This window comes from Hyaena hyaena, unplaced genomic scaffold (assembly GCF_003009895.1).
Source record: "Hyaena hyaena isolate Hyena2069 unplaced genomic scaffold, ASM300989v1 scaffold_565, whole genome shotgun sequence".
Classification (NCBI taxonomy): Eukaryota; Metazoa; Chordata; class Mammalia; order Carnivora; family Hyaenidae; genus Hyaena; species Hyaena hyaena.
This window is the reverse complement of record NW_024081196.1, coordinates 351,853-372,141: the sequence shown is the minus strand read 5'-3', so window position 1 is coordinate 372,141 and position 20,289 is coordinate 351,853. Positions and strand designations below refer to the sequence as shown.

General features: G+C 36.5%; 1 protein-coding gene across 3 annotated transcripts in view; it reads right to left on the bottom strand.

Moving 5' to 3' along the window:
• USP15 (ubiquitin specific peptidase 15) overlaps positions 1-19,697 on the bottom strand; it is a 124,078-nt gene extending 104,381 nt beyond the window's left edge. For all 3 annotated transcript variants that reach the window (XR_005532482.1, XM_039256221.1, XM_039256222.1), the window contains exon 1: positions 19,571-19,697. Coding sequence is in view for 2 of the 3 variants with exons in the window: in XM_039256221.1 (XP_039112152.1) it covers positions 19,571-19,659 (89 nt within the window). In the remaining variant the exon portion in view is untranslated. The remainder of the gene's footprint in view (positions 1-19,570) is intronic.
• Between the last annotated feature and the right edge of the window lie 592 nt (positions 19,698-20,289).

Sequence of the window (20,289 nt, the reverse complement as noted above, 5' to 3'; positions counted from 1 at the left end):
AGCTGTCATCATCAAGACAGTATGGTATTGGCACAAAAACAGACACATAGACCAATGGAACAAAATTGAGAACTCAGAAGTGGACCCAAAAGTATACAGCCAACTAATCTTTGCAAAGCAGGAAAGAATATCCAATGGCCTTTTTAACAGATGTTGTTGGGAGAACTGGACAGCAACATGCAGAAGGATGAAACTAGATCATTTTCTTACACCATGCACAAAAATCAACTCAAAATGGATAAAGGACCTGAACGTGAGACAGGAAACTATCAACACCCTAGAGGAGAAAGCAGGAAACAATCTCCTTGACCTCCACTGCAGCAACTTCTTATTTGACACATCCCCAAAAGCAAGAGAATCAAGAGCAAAAATAAATGATTGGGACCTCATCAAGATTAAAAGCTTCTGCACGGCAAAGGAAACAACCCACAAAACTAATAGGCAACCAACGGAATGGGAAAAGATAGTTGCAAATGACATATCAGATAAAGGGTTAATATCCAGAATCTATAAGGAACTCACTAAACTCCACACCCAAAAAACAAACAACCCAGTGAAGAAATGGGCAGAAGACATGAACAGACACTTCTCCAAAGAGGACATCCAGATGGCCAACAGACACATGAAACGATGCTCAGCATCCCTCCTCATCAGGGAAATACAAATCAAAACCACACTGAGATAACCACCTCATGCCAGTCAGAGTGGCTAAAATGAGCAAATCAGAGAACTCGAGATGCTGGCGAGGATGTGGAGAAACGGGCACCCTCCTACACTGTTGGTGGGAATGTAAACTGGTACAGCCCCTTTGGAAAGCAGTGTGGAGGTTCCTCAGGAAACTAACAATAGAACTCCCCTAGGACCCAGCAATAGCACTGCTAGGAATTTACCCAAGGGATACAGAAATGCTGAGGCATAGGAGCACATGGACCCCAATGTTCATAGCAGCACTCTCCACAATAGCTAAAACATGGAAAGAGCCTAAGTGTCCATCAACAGATGAATGGATCAAGAAGATGTGGTTTATCTATACCATGGAATACTACATGGCAATGAGAAACAATGAAATCTGGCCATGTGTAGCAACATGGATGGACCTTGAGGGTGTTATGCTGAGCGAAATAAGTCAGGCAGAGAAGGACAAATATCATATGTTTGCACGTATAGGAGGATTAGGAGGAACTTAACTGAGGAACAAGGGGGAGAAGAAGGGGGGAAATGGTGGGGGAAATGGTGGGGGAAAGGGAGAGAGGCAAACCATGAGAGACTCTTGAATGCTGACAAAAACTGAGGACTGATGGATGGGGGGGGAGGGGGGATGGGCATGGAGGAGGGCACTTGTGGGGATGAGCACTGGGTGTTATGTGGAAACCAACTTGACAATAAACTATTTGTAAAAAAAAAATAAAAAATAAAAAAAAGAAAAAATTTATCTTTAATTTTTTTTTTTTGAGAGAGAGAGAGACAGACAGATTGTGAGAAGGGAAGGGGCAGAGAAAGAGGGAGACACAGAATCTGAAAGAGGCTCCAGGCTCTCAGTTGTCAGCCCAGAGCCCAACATGAGGTTTGAACTCACGAGCTGTGAGATCATGACCTGAGCCAAAGTCGGACACTTAACTGACTGAGCCACCCAGCCGCCCCTCAACACACTCTTAACCGTTGGTGTGCTATCAGGATCCAGATGGGACCAATTTTTGAATAGCTACAACTATTTGTTAAGATTGATTTTTCATAACTTTTATTCTTAGACCTCTAAGAAAGAATAAAAGTCATGAAATAATAATTATAAATAGTTATAACTTTGCTTTTAAGATGAAGTCTAAAATCCTTAACATTGCCTACTAGGTCTTGCCTGATCTATCTACTCCTGCCTACCTCTCTACTCTCAACTGGTACTAATTTTCTTTTTGCTGAGATCTAACTATAAGAACCTTCTTTCAATTACTAGATACTCCATTTTTTCCTAATGGCTCCATCTGCCTAGAATATTCTCCTATTGCTCCCAACATCTATTTACCAGACACTCTACCTGTCATCTGCTCAGGGAATCCTTCCATAAGCCTTTCCCATTTCCTCTCAAACAGTTTAGAAAAGGAAAAACAAGATGGCAATATCAGCCTACTAGTTATCAAGATACTTTATTAAGTTAAAGAAATTACTTTTAGTAAGAAAATAATTAACATCTGAGCTTTACTCTTGGGCCCGGTGTGTATTTCTAAGCACTTTAACATATTGCTTCATTTATTCCTTTAACTACCCAATAATGTAGATACTATTATAATTTTATAGGCAAGAAATAACTTGCCCAAGGTCACAAAGTTAGTGCCAGACCTGTAAAAAATGTGATACTGGCATAGAGAGAAGCAAATAGATCAATGAAAACAGCACAAAGAAACAAGAATTGGACTCATGTGTATGTGGAACTATGATATATGCCAAAAGCATCATTATGAACTAGTAGGGAAAGATCTGGCTAAGTGTATGGGGGAAAATGAGAGATCTACTTCACATATATAGTCAGTTCTATTCTAATGTTTGTTTTGAAAACTTTAAAATGTGAAATATGATTAATATATGAGGGGACAATAGCACAAATTTCAGTATATGTTTAAGCACTGCTTTAATACACAGCAGGGCTGGGACTAGGTAAGACAGGTGAGTTGCCTAGAAACCCTAACAAGAAGCTTCTTAAATTCTGCCCCGTTAAGTGCCTAGCCTGTTTTACTGTAGTCCTAATTCTGAAACAACACAAGGTGATGTAGAAAACTACTCAGCTGCATTGAACCACATAAGAATGCACAAAACACACACGCTTTAACGTGTCATGAACCACATTCTCCATATCTGCTGTTAAAATTTCCTTGGCAGATTTCAGGGGTGCCTGGCGGGCTCAGTCAGAAGAAAATGTGACTCTTGATTTCAGGGTCATGAGTTCTAGCCCCATGTTGCATGTAGAGATTACTTAAATAAAATTTAAAAACAAAAACAAAAAACCCCACAAATTCTTGGCAGGTTTCAGAAAACTTTCCTTCCATCACTTCACAATAACTCACAAGCTGCAATCCTTTCAATCCTACTTCCACAAGTCAACTTCATCATCTTCAAAGTAAAAATGTCATATTTATTGTGGTAGTTATATATTTCTTAACAATTTAACATATGTAAAACTGTGCTATCACTTTTATTATGTTGGGTTTTCATTTTTTTTTTAACGTTTATTTATTATTGAGAGACAGAGAGAGATAGATCATGAGTAGGGGAGGGGCAGAGACAGGGGGAGACACAGAATCCCAAGCAGGCTGCAGGCTCCAGGCTCCGAGCTGTTAGCACAGAGCCCGATGGAGGGCTCGAACCCACAAACCGCGAGATCATTCCCTGAGCCCAAGTTGGATGCTCAACCAACTGAGCCACCTAGGTGCCGTATTATATTTTTTAATGTGTCGCTGACAAAACTTTTTTGAGTGCTGTGTCCCAGCCCCATTTCTTCCCATATGCCATGTTTTTTATTGCATGATTTTGCATATAACGCAGTGATTTTTAGGAACACATGCTGTGTTATAGCAGAACTAACTGTACAAAAATAAGTTATAGTTGGGTTAAAAATGTAAATGTGAAAGTAAAAGCATAATTTTTTTTAAAAAGATAGGAGAAAATTTCATTACCTTAGAATATAGAACAGTTAAGACAAAAAGCAAAAATTTTAAAGATAAAGATTGATAAACTTGCCATGGTTAAAATGAAAAGCTACCATTCAATAAAGACACCACAATGTAAAGAGATAACATACAGACTGGGGAAGATACTTATACTCCATATAACCAATAAAGGATTAGAATATATGAAAAGTCCTTTAGGTTAATAGATTTTTAAAAAATTGATAAGGAAAAAGAAAAAAAAAAGCAATCCACAGAAGAGAAAACCCTAATTGCCTCTATACCTATGAGAAGATGCTTATTTTCACCAGCAATGGGAAAAAAAAAGAAACTAACACCATAACCATATCGTTCTCATGAAGGTGGTGAACACAAGCATGTGCACATCTGTCAACAACACTAAGTTGTGGAGAAGATGTATAGTAACAGCAACTTGTATACTGCCACAGGGGAGTAAACTAGAGCCTTCTCGTTCCTTCCAACTAGTTTGGATGGTATTTGGCAATATCTACTAAGGATGAAGATGTACATACCATACAATCATGTATTGCCATCATTCAGTTTTACCCTATAGAAATTCTGGCACATATTTACAAAAATACAACTATAAGAATATATACTGCAGCACAATTTGTTAAGAATGAAAAGGGCAGAAAAAAACCCTAATATCCATTTTTCATACCAAAAATATTACACAAAAATTCTACTGAAAAGTACAACTACATGTATTAATATGGATAAATCTTAAAACTACAATGTTGAACCAAAAAAATGCAAAGAGATACATATATAACATAAATATATAAAGATATCACATGCACACACTGCAACTACAGAAAACGTAAACATGCCACAAACAGTACATACTACTTACTGATCCATGCATATATTAAAATACATACATAAGATAATTTTAATAATTTAATTAGAAAACTAAATAAAATAATATAGAATTTAAAATAATAACAATAATCTAATTCAGGGCAGTGGCTCCCTCTGACAAAGGAGGGAAGGAGGTGGGACTAGGGAAACATACACAGGGACATGCAACTGTGTCTGTAATGTTTTACTTATTCATTTATTCTTAAAGTTTATTTCTTTTGAAAGAGAGAGTGTGTGCCCGCTAACAAGTGGGGCAGAGGTAAAGAGAGGGAGAGAGAATCCAATGCAGGGCTCAACCTCACAAACTAAGCTGAAGTCAGACGCTTAACTGACTGTGCCACCCAGGTACCCAATGTTTTATTTTTTTAAACTAAGAGATGTGTATATATGTGTTTTGTTATATTTTCTTTTATACTCTTCTGTCTGCCTGAAATAGGACATTAAACATGGATAATATATTCCACTTAATATAGAATAATAGTTTAACTCTACAGTATACATATATACACACAAAATGAAGTGGAGTCAAATGTATAGACTGAATAATTTTGAGGTCAAAACGGGTAAGAATTATGTGACAGTCAACAAATGTAAAGACATTTCAACCATAAAAATAAGAAAACTAATTATATACTTTTTTTTTAAATTGGGATAGAAATATGGACAGCAAAATGAATAAAATGCATAGTTTATTTTACTATTTATTTTTGAAAGAAATTTGTAGGTTTATGTTCTCTCTTTATCTTATATGATCTCTTTCTAAATTAACAAATTATGTTTCTGACACATAACAATGTATTCATTCTCAAGAAATTATTTCCTTTTGGAAACTAGAGCAGCCAGTAAGTAAGCCAGAAAAGTAGAAATGATTGGGTGACATCTCAAAAGAAAAGAAAAGCACAGAAAATACAGATTATAACCCTTGATATCTGGGAAGATGATATAAGCAAAACAAAAAAATCCTAAAACTGACATATATACTGATTTTAAGCTGATTTAAGTTTTAATACGAAGTATTATATTATAGATTTGCAATCATCTAAAATTCATCGAAATACCAATCTGCAAATATCCAGAGAGCCCAAAGTACAGAGGGTGATTGACTGCTTTGTGACAAATGCACTAATTTAAGTTTCTTTCACAAAGGACTCTATACCTTATAAATGAGACCAAAGGTGAAATCTAGAAGGTATAGAGTCCTTTTTTAATAATATAAAGACATCTGACTGTGCTCCCATATAAAATGCCATGACATATATGTACCAAAATATGATCAAAATCACTTTATTTATGATTGAGGTCTCTGCCTGTAGCCTAATCACTACCGTTTCCCTCTGTTTCAGTGGGTTACAAAGTATTTCATGAGTGCCTCACCTTTGCACTACCCATGATTCTCACAAACTAGTATACTAATATGAAAATATTTTTATCATAATGTTAATATTATCTGGGTTCAAAAATTAGTAAAGAAAATCTCATGGAGATTAAAGATCTATGGTTTTCAATCTCTCAAATTCTTGAGAGATGACCCACAATCCTCCAACATATCTTCAGATAGCCTTCTCTATTTCCAAAAATTTCAAAATGTTGCCAGTCTAACTCTCTCATCCATTAGGTTGAACAGATAATCTTGTTTCCCTACTTTCTGTCCAGCTCTTCTACTTCACACCTTAATCTTGTCTGATTCTATTACATATCGGTGAAGATGGTAATCCTCTTTAAATCCAAGGTTAATTATTTTTGGTCCTATGCTTTGGATTTAATTTCCTTCTGCGTCCTTGGAGACTTACGCCAAAAAGAGCCCCTACTCTCTTGTTTCTCCATATACCTTGGTTCCCCCCTCCAGTCAGAATGTAAACAAGGCCAATTCTTTCACCCTCTTCCACCATGTCACAACTCACACTCATTTCCTTCTGTATCTATTTCCATTATTGATTTGTCCTTGCAGTCAAGCTTAAGTTTGTTCTCCTCAACCCTCACTTACTCTTCACCTTGTACAAGAAGTCTTCGTATCCCAAAAAGCCCTCAAAAAGTTTCTCACAAATTCAAAGGATTTATAATATTATGTGTCTGATAAAATCTTTCTAAAGTTAAACTATGTGAGAGGCACACAGGCAGCTCAGTCGGTTAAGCTCACGGTTCATGAGTTCGAGCCCTGTGTCAGACTCTTTGCTGATAGATTAGAGCCTGGAGCCTGCTTTGGATTCTGTCTCCCTCTCTGCTCCTCCCCTGCTTGCACTCTGTCTCCTTCTCTCTCTCTAATAAAAATAAACAGTAAAAAAAAAAAAAAAAAAAAAAAAATTTTTTTTTAGTTAAACTATGGGGTACTGCCATTTTTTTTTCCCCTGGAGGAGAGGGTAGGGATACTTTTTTTTTTTTTGCAACCTTCTCTTCCTCTGCTCAGATGTTACTACTTTACAGAGCTGATAATTTCTTCTTCACTCACTGTTCATACTCTCCATCATATTCCCAATTCCTACTAGTCCTTTTCAACTTGGATTTTTAATACATCTCAACCTCTATTCATTAATCATTTTCACACATTCATGTTTACTCCTTCCCTAAGGGTCCCTTAACAAATGTCATCAATAATTTAATTTCCCAAGCTAAAAACCAGAATACTATCTTGTATTCCTCTTTTCCTCACCCCCATAACATCTAGTAACCAAGTACCTTCAGAAAAGTACCTTACTTCTTTACCTCCCCTTCCCTACCAGTTTTTAGTAACATAGATGATTACAACAGCTGCCCAACCTGTCTTTCTGCTTTAAGTTTATTGCTTCCAATTTCCCCTCCATTCTACTGTCACATACATTTTAAAGACACAAATATGATCATGTTGCTCACTGCTTGAATCAGAATTCTACTATCACATAAAATGTAAATGCTTTATATTTATAAAAAGTTTTTGTATAATGTGCTTTCATGTTAGTTTATAGAGTAACATCTTTTTTCCTTTCTTTTTTTATTTAGTTGATAGAGAAACCAAAACTCAGAAAATATGACTTATTAATGAAATACAAGTCTACTAAGTGAGTAATGCAGGGCCTGTTTTCACTAACACTCTGGTTTTCAGACTCTAAAGTTCATGCTTTTTTAATACATTAAACTTTATTACAAATCCCATTTATCATACTTAGTAAAATCATGTAACATTCCCCTCTTTACAAAACAGTAAGGGTTCTCTTTAAAAATTGACATAGTAGAAGGATATCATAATGTTATTACTAAGCTATAAATAAAAACTGAAATACTTATTTGAAAGGCATATTTTAGCAATTATTGGCCATTTTACTTATGAAGAAAGTAAGTGTTTTCAAAGTGGGGCATCTTTGGTAAATGTTAGATCTTTGCCTATCAAGAACTTAGTAGAAAAAGCCTGAGTGTTCACACTATACCTATAGGAGAGTCACATTTTCATGTCAATTAAGGCTACACAGAAAGTGAACACCATCTTTCTTTTAGGAGGTTTTTTAGAATGGTGGGTGAACACTAAATTGTGGGTGAATTTTTTTCACACCTAATCTCAATTGGTTCTCGTGATTAGTTTTGCTTAGAAATTTTTTTACCTCCTGAAATATAAATTCTAAATTTAGTACAGATTAAGTACTAGGCTATAGATGGTATTATGTTAACTGAAATACGTCAGACTGAGAAACACAAATACCATACGATTTCACTTATATGTGGAATCTAAAAAACAAAACATGAATAAAAAATAAGCAGAATCAGACATATAAGAGAATAATCTGATGGGTGCCAGAGGGAAGCATTAAGATTAATTCTTTCATTTAATGATATACTATTGATAATATCTGGAAGTGGTATAACGAGGAAAATGGGTCAAGGTAAGTAGGAGATACAGGCTTCCAGTTACGGAATAAATCCTGGGAATAAAAGGTACATAGGGAATATAGTCAATGACATCGCAATAGTGTTGCATGGTGACAGATGTTAGCCACACTTGTGGAAAGCACAGCATAATGTATAGTTGTCAACTATACTCTAAAGCAAAAGGACTAGGGGGGCGCCTGGGCAGCCAGTTAAGCGTCTGACTACAGCTCAGGTCATGACCTCACGGTCTGTGGGTTCAAGTCCCATGTCACGCTCTGTGCTGACAGCTAGCTCAGAGCCTGGAGCCTGTTTCAGATACTGTGTCTCCCTCTCTCTCTGACCCTCCCCTGCTCACGCTGTCTCTCTCTCTCTCTCAGAAATAAATTAAAAAAACATTTAAAAATTTAAAAAAGAAAAAGGACTAGGCCAAAATTCTCTGACATTACTTGCTGTGAGGTCTTAAAGAAATTAGTGCCAAAACCTTTAGACTATTCAACTTAGAAATGCAATTCCTTTATCCGCTCAATTAATATTGAAGGTCTACTATGTATATACTATTCCATATGAATAGCTAGCAAAATAGCCAAGGTCCCTATGTTCATGGAATTCAGAGTCCAGTGGAGGAGAGTAACTAAGTAATTAACATATGTAGTAAAATATTGTGGTAACATTTTTGCATATGAATAGAAGTTATTTCAGGAAAAGAAAGAAAAAAAGCTATCTAGAGACAGGAGGAAGAGCATGTGCTAGGACCAGAACTTTGGGAGTTTGGCATGTTGGAAGAACTGACTAAATGATGTTGGAGTTCTGACGAGGGGAAGAGATATGCTAGACAAGACTAGAGAGGTAGACTGGCCCCAGACTGTACAATGCCTTTAAGGTCATGGTAAGGATTTTATCCTAAGTGTAACAGAAAGCCATTTTAAGATTTTTAGCAGGAAAGAGATATGATCTGATTTACATTTCATGAAGACCACTGGAAATACCTCACAAGACTATTGGGAGGATCTAATACAAATCAAATCTCTAATAAGTAAAAAACTTACATAAAGTTGTATTTCAAAAAAGGTCTAAATTATATCATGCTAAATATTTTGAAAGCTTCAAGAAAAACAATTTGTATTGTGATGGAATAGTTTTCAGTGGCCCCAAAGAAGCTGGGTCAATTTTAGGACCCAAAATAAAGTTAATTTTAAGACAGTCCTCAAATGCTGAAAAGCTACTGTAGAAACTAAAAAGGCCAGGTTTTCTTTTTTCTTCTTCTTTTTCGGGGGTGGCAGGGTAAAGGCAGGAGAATTCTAAAAATTGTTTGGTGTTTTTATACACATTAGAAGCAAATTTAAGCAAAGATATATAGGGGCCAATAAATGATTGAGAAATAATCCTAGATATAAAGAAGTTTAAAAGCAGTATGGGGCAATGAGGGAATCTCAGAAGCTACATTTAGGAAATCATAGAGCTAATGAATGCATAGTTCTTTCTTTTCTTTTCTCAATTAGCATGTTTATACTTACAATTTTTAGATAAGCATTTCTTGCTTAATTGTCTAATACTGACATAAATATGATATCATTTATTTTCTAAAAATCCCACCTTGTTCTCTGCAAAGTATATATAAAAAATAGTCATTCTTTAACAACTAAGAAAATACACAAATATTTCAGCCTAATCCAATGAAGCACAGTTTCAGAAAAAAACATATACAAATATTTATGAAAAATTAGCAAAATAAACAATTCTGGATGTTAATTCACTTTAAGGTTAAATCTCTAATTTAATGATATACTTTCAGATTACATTTACAAAGCAAGAACATAAAACCATTTTTTAGACTAAAGGAGGTATCAGTAATATCTAGCATTTTAAGCCAATATAAACCATATAATGCATAGGCTTTTTAAAAAAGTGCCAGGCTATAACTCAGGATTTCAATGTTTCTGTTAAACTTAACCAAAGAAAGCTATGAAGTTCTTTCAAATAAATCAATGGCTTGATTAATCTCTTTATATCTTCATTGCAAATTTCAAGCATTTCCAACTGATTTTCTGCTTTGCACATTAAATCCATCAGTTAGCAAGAACTAATTTTTATGACCTCTTTTTACATCTAAACTAAGATAAAAAAAGGAACTCAGGAAGGAGGCCAAGTAAAATTGTGAAAATGAAAAGAAAACCCATAGAATGAGAGAAAATTTTTCAAATCATTTCTCTGATGAGGGATCTGTATCTAGAATATATAAATTCTCAAAACTCAATAATACAAAGACAAATAATCTAATTTAAAAGTGGGGAAAGGATCTAGACTAACATTTTGCCAAAGAAGGTATACAAATGGCCAATAGCCATATATGAAAAGATGTACAACATCATTAACCACTAGGAAAATGCAAATCAAAACTGCAACGAGATACCACTTTACATCCAGTAAGATGGCTGTAATCAAAAAAAGACGCTAACAAGTGCTGACAATGAAGTTGAAAAATTGGAACCCTCATACACTGCTGATGGCAATGTAAAATGCAACACCCACTTTGGAAAAGAGCCTATCAGTTCCTCAAAAAATTAAACAGACACCTAGCAATTCCACTTCTAGGTCTATACTCAAGAAAACTCAGTTATGTCTACACAAAAACTTGCACATCAATGTTCACAGCAGGATTATTTATAAGAGCCAAAAATGTGAACAATTCAAATTTCATCAACTGATGAAGGGATATCAATGTGGTATATTATCTATACTATGGAATATTACTCAGCAATAAAAAGAAATGAAGTATTAATACTTCATGAAAGAAGCCAGACAAAAACATCACGTATATGATTCCATTTATATGAAATATCCAAAATAGGCAAATCTGTAGAACAAAAAGTAATCTGTAGCTGCCTAGAGCAGGGGAATTTGAGGAGAAACTGGGGGGGAATGGGGCTCCTAATAGGTATGGAGGATCTTGGGAGGGGTGATATTCCAATACTGATTAATGGTTGCACAATTCTCTGAGAATACTGAAACCAGTAAACTATACATTTAAGTGGGCAAACTGTAGGATATGTGAATTATATCACAATAAAGCTGTTATTATTTAAAATTTTTTTAATGTTTACTTTTTTTGAGAAAGAGAGAGAGACAGAGTACAAGTGGTGGAGGGGCCAAGAGAAAGGGAGACACAGAATTGGAAGCAGGCTCCAGGCTCTGAGCCGTCAACACAGAGCCTGACTCAGGGCTTGAGCTCACAAACCACAAGATCATGACCTGACCCAAAGTCAGATGCCCCTTTATTTTTTTAAGAGTGGAAGGGTCATATATCTGGATGGGATTATTAGGGATGATTCTACAGAGATTGGTGTTGAGATAGGTTTTGAAGTCAATGTCAAGAATTAGTAAAATGTTTCTTAAATAATATGAATGATGTGTAAAGCCCTATGGGGCAGAAATGAGTAAGTAATTTGCAGGAAATGGGAAACACCACCAGTACCAAAGAAGAGCGATGTAAGTTAGAAATGAGACTGCTAAGACTAGACAGCTAAACCAAGGAGGGAGCCACAGAATATCCTACAGGTTCCTCAGGATAACAGATGAAAGTGTTATTTAAATACGACAAAGCTACCACTTCCTGATTGTAAAACTTGAAAGTATTCTTCTCTCAAAAAGCTGCTTCCAGAATATGAGTATACGGCTCAGTTTTAAATGAGTATCATGCAGTCAGTTTAAAATGTGGGCTTTCGAGTTGACTGTCTGGCTTAGGAATCTCTGCTCTACCACTGACTCAAGTATGACTATGTACATGTAACTCTTATATCTCAGATTCTGTATCTGCAAAATGAGAACAGGTATAAAGCTCTTAACATGGTAAATGAGTCATATTTTTTAACCATCATCATAACTATATGGTACATGTAACTATTTAGCTATACTTCTCCAGAGAATTAAGTTTCTACAGCTTGAAATCCATTCAAATTTGTGAATATAAATTTTTCATTTATATCAAAGATCTACCGTGATTAAACTGTTAGACTTCATCAAGCTTTTTAAACATAATTAAATAATATAAAGTAACCTCAATTTTCAGATTTCTTTTACCATGATCATTTCACCCTCATCATTTTTAATCTTTTTTTGTAAAATTTTACTCAAGGAGCTTGATGCTCTTTTGACTCAGGTAATTAATTTTGTCTTTAATGCTCCAGGTTTTGATTTAACTGGCTCTCTAAAATTTAGAATAGCCTGAGCTACTCTTGGACTTGTTTGTGAAAGTCTTTGACTTCCTTCATGAAGGAGATCCTTTCTGTGGCTACTTCTGCTACATGATTTTTCCTCTTTTTCTGGGGGAGAGCTATAAGGAAACCATGCAGAATCTTACTGATGGAAGTAGTAAAAAGTGTTGTAGATATAATCAAATGCAGGCTAATCTTACAGAGGTTTTCTGCCTCATATTACAATCTGACCTTCTTTCCTTCTTTTTGAGGAGTTATTCTTCATTAGTCCTTCAGACAGGTCATTTTAATCTGTACCCACAACTGAGGTCACTTACTACTAGTCTTATTCTAGCTTTCTTTAGCAGTGACTCCTGTGTAAACTGGATGATAAAATTGAAAGGATCACTTTCCCTTGTTTAAAGAATAGATGGAAAAAGAGTATAGAGAGATGACTTCAAAAGAAAAAAAATATAAGATATAGAGTATGAATTCCAGTGGAAACTGAGAAAATGAAAATGAAAGGCACAAAGTGAACTGAGTCAAGGAACAAAAACAACTGGTTTAGTAACTGTTGAAACATCCTATATAGGAACTAAGAAGAAATAATTATTTAATGAAATACTATTTGCATTATATTTGCAGCATGAAGACATTTCTAATACTAAAGAGATATTGATAATACCTACTATTTTAAATCATTATAAACCAGGTATTTAAACCACCTCTGAACTCCTCAAAACATCTACAAAATGAGGTAAATAAGAATACTTACTTTAAAGGCTGCATAAGTATAAAGCATTCACAACAGTAAACAACACAGAGTAAGCATGCAAGAAACGTTCACTAGTGGTGCTACGGCTAACTGCCACCTGTGAACCACATGCAAATCAATGGCTTCTCTGAGTTCAGTTGCCCTATCCATAAGAAAGGAATATAAATCTATACCTTGATCCTTATTTTAAGGACCAAATCAGATGAATGCAAGTAAACACTTCCATTGGTTGTTCTTATCCTTCCCCTTATCTCCTTGTCAGTATGCCTGATGGTTTCAATTCACTTTTATCAATAATCATGGCTTATTAATGAAGTGATTCTCAAAGTGACGAATAGAAAAATCACTCTAAACTAATATAATAAATTGGATATATCTAATGACTAATATGGCAAAACCGACTGCTCTTTTTGCAGTAAAGCTACTTGAACTGTCAGTTTTCAAGATGTTAAAGAGGTATCAATACGTGCATTGTCTTAATTCAAATGTCTTTTGACTTTCAAAATTCATAAAAAGAGTTGTTTATGAAAAAAAAATCAGTTGGTAAACATCAAACATAAAATACCAAATTTTCATATTTGCATTTCTGGGCTGGGGTGTTTCTATGGATTCATAGTCCAAAAAGGTATCCTTATGTATTTGTGGTTTACTATAAGCCAACATTTTTAAAATACAGGCAAGGTACTAAAACAAAAATATCCTATCAAGTTCTTCCTATCTGCTTGATGTGTTATTTCTGTGAAACTGTATGAGAAGGAGCCATATAGCCTCTAATAAAAGGTTACAATTACTGATAAACAATTTAAATTCAATGTTTCAACAATAAATCACCCCAATTTCTTTTCTTTAAATAAACTTCTGGATCAAAATAGCACTTATGCTACATACTCAGGTAATCACTCATTAAACTTTAAATGAATTAAATTTAAATTTCCAGAAGCAAGACATTAAGATTTTTCTAAATACTGTATCATATCTAAGCTGAACAGTCAGAAAAGACAAGTTGGCAATAAAATGGTAGAATTTGTGCTACTAAATATGAAACATTCCATTTAAAAAGAAAATGTGCCCATTTTTCCCCCTTTTTAAAGTGGGGCATTTTAAAATGCATCTTCAAAATAGGCAGTATAGTACAGTGAGTTTAGGGCCTGAATTAAAGGCCCAGACCACTTGGGTTCAAATCCCAGATATATCATTGTGTGAATACTCTGAGCCTAGGATTCCTACAGCACTTTCACATTCTAGTGCCCTAGAATTGTTGCAAAGAGTAACTAAGTTAACATCTGTAAGTACTTAAAACAATACCTAGCATGTGGTTTTTAAACGTAATATAGGGGCACCTGGGTGGCTCAGTCAGTTAAGCATCTGACTTTGGCTCAGGTCAGGATCTCAGGGTTCATGGGTGTGAGTCCTGTGTTAGACTCTGTGCTGACAGCTCAGAGCCTGAAGCATGCTTCAGAGTCTGTGTCTCTAGCTCTCTCTCTGCCCCTCCCCCACTCGTGCTCAAAAGTAAACATTAAAAAAAATTTTTTAATGTAATATTACACATCATGGCCTGACACTAACTTCTTCTTATTATACTTACGTACAAGTAAGATTAATATTTGCCACAAAGTTATTTTGAAAAAAAAAAAAGAACATTTAATAATTTATATGTGTTAATGGGGGAAAATGTCATGATGGGGGAGGGAAACTAAATGTCACTAAACAGATAAATGAAATCATTGACTGAAAAGTTCTGAATCTTCCTGGTAAATAAGGTACCAGGATTAGTACCTGGTACTAACTAATTTTGGATTCACTAAGAACTTAGAAATGATTTTAAAACTTATAAGAAGGTTTAAATTAGGAAAAATTCCCTTTCTAGATTTTAAGCAACTAAAATGTGAAAAATATGCTTTAATAATGTCACTATTTCTGCCCTTTTCTTCACCAGTTTTACCAACACTAAAAAAACAGTTTTGCTTTCTGGTTTCATTTCCTGCAAATGATGTGACATGTATCCTAATTTACACAACCCAAATTAACATTTGTAGTAATAGTAATAAAAAGAATTTTTTAGCAAGCATTTACTAAACAATTTGGAGTTTATATTGATTAATAGTGTCCCTTTATGTTATAAATTGATTTGTCATTTTAAGGTATTTTCTCTTGGTGTGAATCAAAGTTTCAGAAACATAAGAGACTATATAAAATAAAGCCTCGGGGCGCCTGGGTGGCTCAGTTGGTTAAGCGTCCGACTTCGGCTCAGGTCATGATCTCACAGTTCATGGGTTCAAGCCCCGCATCAGGCTCTCTGCTGACAGCTAGCTCAGATCCTGGAGCCTGTTTCAGATTCTGTGTCTCCCTCTCTCTGACCCTCCCCTGTTCATGCTGTCTCTCTCTCTCAGAAATAAATAAAAAATATTAAAAAAAATTTTTTTAAATAATAAAATAAAATAAAGCCTCAAACATTTCTAAGTAAAAAGAGTAGGAATGAAAGGAAAACTCTAACACTGAATGTCAAAAATAAATAAGTAAATAAATAAATAAAACTCAATGTCTCCTAATCTGAAAACCTGGATCTGATGGAAACAAAAATACCATACATATATATCATTTGAAATGACTGTAAATACAAATTAAAGTTACTCTCTGATGTACCTTAAACCTACTAGAGTTATTAGGGTGCATACAAAAGTGACACACAGGGGAACCCAGGTAGTGGTGACTTCTAATTTAGGCTCAGGTCATGATCCCAGGGTTGTAGGATCAAGCCCTATGTCAGGCTCCACTCTGAACATGGAGTTGGCTAAAGATTCTCTATCTCACCCTCCTACCCTCTCCCCTGCTCACACCCGCTCTCCCTCTCTAAAATTAAAAAAATTTTTAATTAAAAATACGACAAAATTTGTATTTGTAAAGTTAGCTGTGCATTACCATAGATGTATGTAAAAATTAAAATCACGCATAAAAATTAGGCAAAATGACTGGAAGAGAAATAAAATTTAATAAAAATGGGGAAATAAGGCAATGATTTTGATGATGTGTAGTTACTTATTTATTTCCTTATATTTCCAAAGAGAGTATTCCATAACCCACAACTTGTCTTTTAAACTCATTTATTTAACTACTTATCCCCCTTGAACAGGTTCCTCAATTCTAATATACTAACATGTAACATACTTTAAACAACATTTCCTTTTGTCTGGTCAGAAGAAATCACCAAGTACCTGAAGATTAAGTTATCTTTCATTCAATCTAAGCTAAACAATTCTAGTTCCTTTATCCTTAGATCTATAGTTACTAAATTCTAACTAATCTTGTTCATGGTTTTCTGAATATCTCCTTTGAGCTAATATACAGATTAAGAAATAGCAGTATAAGACTACTTCTTTACTCCTTCTAGTGCAGATCAGTGTCACTTTCGTACTTCACCTTTTTAAGAGGTTTAATTCTCTTGCATCAATTTTGATTTGTCACCATAAAATCTAGTATCAAATTATCATAAAATGTGCTCCTCATCTCAGACTTGTGAAATTTATTTCCGTCTATAGAAAGTCAGACTGCAGATAAAAAATCATTCACTATTTACAAATAAACAGAAACTCTAGTTTTCAAGCAAAATTAAATCTGTACCCATGCCTAAGTGTTAGTTACCAACCAGACTACTATGAAACCAGTCCTTATCCAAAAAGTGCTCACAAACTACGTAACGAAATTTATTCATTTGAATACCCTTGACCATAACATCAGCATTTAACTTTTAAGAATAAACATGGTAAATCTTCCATTTTTTCTCAATAGTCCAGTTTTTTCGACATGGTTACACACATATACAAAGACAAGGCTCCACCTGTAATGACACATTTCAATTATAAAATACCAGACTGAATTTGCCCCAATAAGCAAAAATGACTAATCCAAAGATCTTTTGAAAAGACATTAAAAAGAGAAATAACTTTTTAATGGTTAAAACCAAGTTTAAGGAGTCCCAAAAGCATGAGTCCAAGTAACTACTAAATTATTAAATATCTTTACCAGCTCTGTAATTATGCATAGATGATCAAATTTGTACTTATCAAATTATTCTCCTTAAAGCTCTGAATCAAACTTTTGCTCTAAACTATTTCCTTTTTTGACAGGTTTCACCTAATTGCAAATTAACTGGCTTGCATATAAACCAAACTGGTTTTTGCAAATCACCCCCCTCCCACCATCCTGCTCCTGCATTTTTTCCCTTTAACTACGAAGGATAATCAATTTGAGAATAAAAATTTTCACATTCTGCCATTACCTAAAAATATGGGCTTCAGTTTCCTTCTCTTTAAAAGGAAAGCACTGAAAAGACTCAAATTCATGGACTTCCCGTATTCTTTAAGATAGATCTTTAAAATAATTTTAAAGATCTATCTTTGCCAAAAAGCAAAAAATATTTGAAAAATATTAAACTTTAAAAAGTTTAATGCCCACAATACCCGTACTGTAGCTATCACCCTACAGTGTCACCACCACCAGTTATTATTCAGTATACCAAAACCACACATTAAAGAGAAGTAATATCACATGAATAAGAGGCATATTTAAATTTTAGATTTCTATTTTGTGGAAATCCACATTTATCTTTTTATGAGGTGGTAACAGGCTAGGTGAATTAAGAATTTTTAAATGTCCTTCAACAATAGGAAGCAAGGATTACCTTTAATCATCCAAAGACTAAGGTAAACTTATGTCTTAGGAAATACCCAATTTTCACACAAGAAGAAACATCTTACAAGCACTCCAATATGAACAATAATGACTGTTAAATCATCCAAAGACCATTATTTTGTAGCATAATGCAACAAGTTTACACCTTTAGGGATTTTTATCATAAAAGCACAGAATGTAGCCTCACACAGTAGGAAAACAATCCCAAGACTTATATCAAAGTACTAAAATTCCAGTCCCAAGACTGCCATCTACTAGCTTACCCAAAAATGTCCTAATACTACAGCATTTTATTAGATGTAAATGGCGGTGACCTGAAAGTAACTAAAATTTAATGCTATCTCATAAACAGATAATACTCTGGAGTATTTCACTGAGTCAAGACAAAAAACCCATAATGAAATTATTATTGCCCATTTTTTCACAGTTGAAGACACTGAGGTACAATGATTTAAATTAGCTTTCCACAAAGTCACACTGCAGGTTAAGCGGTGAAAACAGTGACCTAACTAGGTCTAAATCTTATGTTCCTTCCACTAAGTCACAGACGGGGAGGTGAAAAAACACTCTGTAAATTACAGACCACTGTTATGGTGACAATGGGACACGAAAAGAACGGTTATCATGTAAAGAGGAACATCACCCTTCTTAATAATCAGAAGACTTGCTCTTTATGTTACATACTTCCATACCTAAGTTATTCGGAATGCCCCTTGCAATGGCCGACAAGCATTAAAATGTATACACACTTCCTTCAGTGTTTTAAGGATATCCTTTGGTATTTCGTAAGTCTGACTATTAGCAAGCGACTTAAGCCTCAAGTGGACTTATCTACTTTTTGCAGGCCTGCGTTATCCTTCAAACGAGAGAGGGCTGCGCTTCTAAGGGAAACGCTGCCGGTTTCTACCAAGCCTCCCCGAAAGCACAAGACCACGTGGTATTCCTCATTAGCCTAAGGTTCCGTACTCCTCTCCCTCCTTCCGACAAGGACCTGGAAACTAGGGTTTCTTTCTCTGAAGTGGCGCCCTGACACATGCCACCTGTGTAGTAGGAACCGCAAACATCCTGCAGCCTGCCTCCCGGAAGAATACAAGAAACAGAATAACAAGGAACTTGAACGCCGACAATGCCGGGAAAGGAAATGACTGGAGGAAGAGAGAGGACGAGCTCTTGATCAGCTGCGGGACCTGGACCTGTCAAAAATTCAGAGACTTACGCCGAAGGACTGGAACCTATCATTCGGGAAGGCCTGAGGTGGGAGCGGCACTACGGTAGGAAGGAGGTCGGAAAGGAAGAGAACTATGTGAGTCGCCGTCGCCGCTCCCCGCACACCTCTCCGCGCGCCCCGACCAGTCACGACCCCTGGCCCTCATCTCGGGTCCAATCTTTGCCCCAACATTTCGGGAGCAGCCCAAATCCTGCTGCCCAGCGCGGCCGCCGCCGGACCTGCCCGCACCTGTCACTAGCGAAAGACACCAGCCCGCAGTTCCCGCCCAGTTCTCCCCCAGCCTCCCGCAACCACGGCCACCTCAACGCCTTCCTCTCACCAGGTGTCCCCTTTCCGGAGCGAGGTTTTGAGCAGCGTCGCGATGTCAGACCGCTGGATGTCCAGATCCGCCGCTCCGCCTTCCGCCATCTTCTTCCACTAGCGGTAGCGGAGGCGGCGGCGACGGCGGCGGCACGCCCCGGAGCATTGTGGGAATGGCGTCCCGCGGCCCCTCCCAGTCGGCAGGTCGAAACCAAAAGAGACGTAATGGGGGGGGCACCTCAGGACAAGAGTCGGTCCCGGGGGCGGACGGAGCGCGCTGCCGAGGTCTGCTGCCCCCCATCGGCCCCCGCCCGTCCAGCATCTCGTCTTGGCCTCCGGTGGCCCGGGACCGCCAGGTTTTAACTCCTCTCTGTGGGGACCTGTTTCCTCTCTCTCTCTAGAGCGGTGCCACCGCCCCGTCCATCCTCGACTCCTGCCTTCCCCTCCCTCTTTCTCACAGACGGCTGGAAACCCTTATTTGCGCATTCACTCACGCTGGAGGGTAGGGTGGGGCGGGGGGCGTGGGGACAGCAGAGAATTCTTCACAGTTCTGAGACACCAGTCTTTACGTTGCTAGTCGCAGAACCTAAGCTCGGTGCATTTTGCCCCAAACAAAGAACAATCCGAAACCGAACCCTTGGCCTCAGGGCTCTTCTTGGGCTCCTTCCTGCCCTCCTCCTCCTGTTGTAGGTGGAAACCTTTTATAGGCTCTTTGTGACGCCTCCCCAGGCACACCCA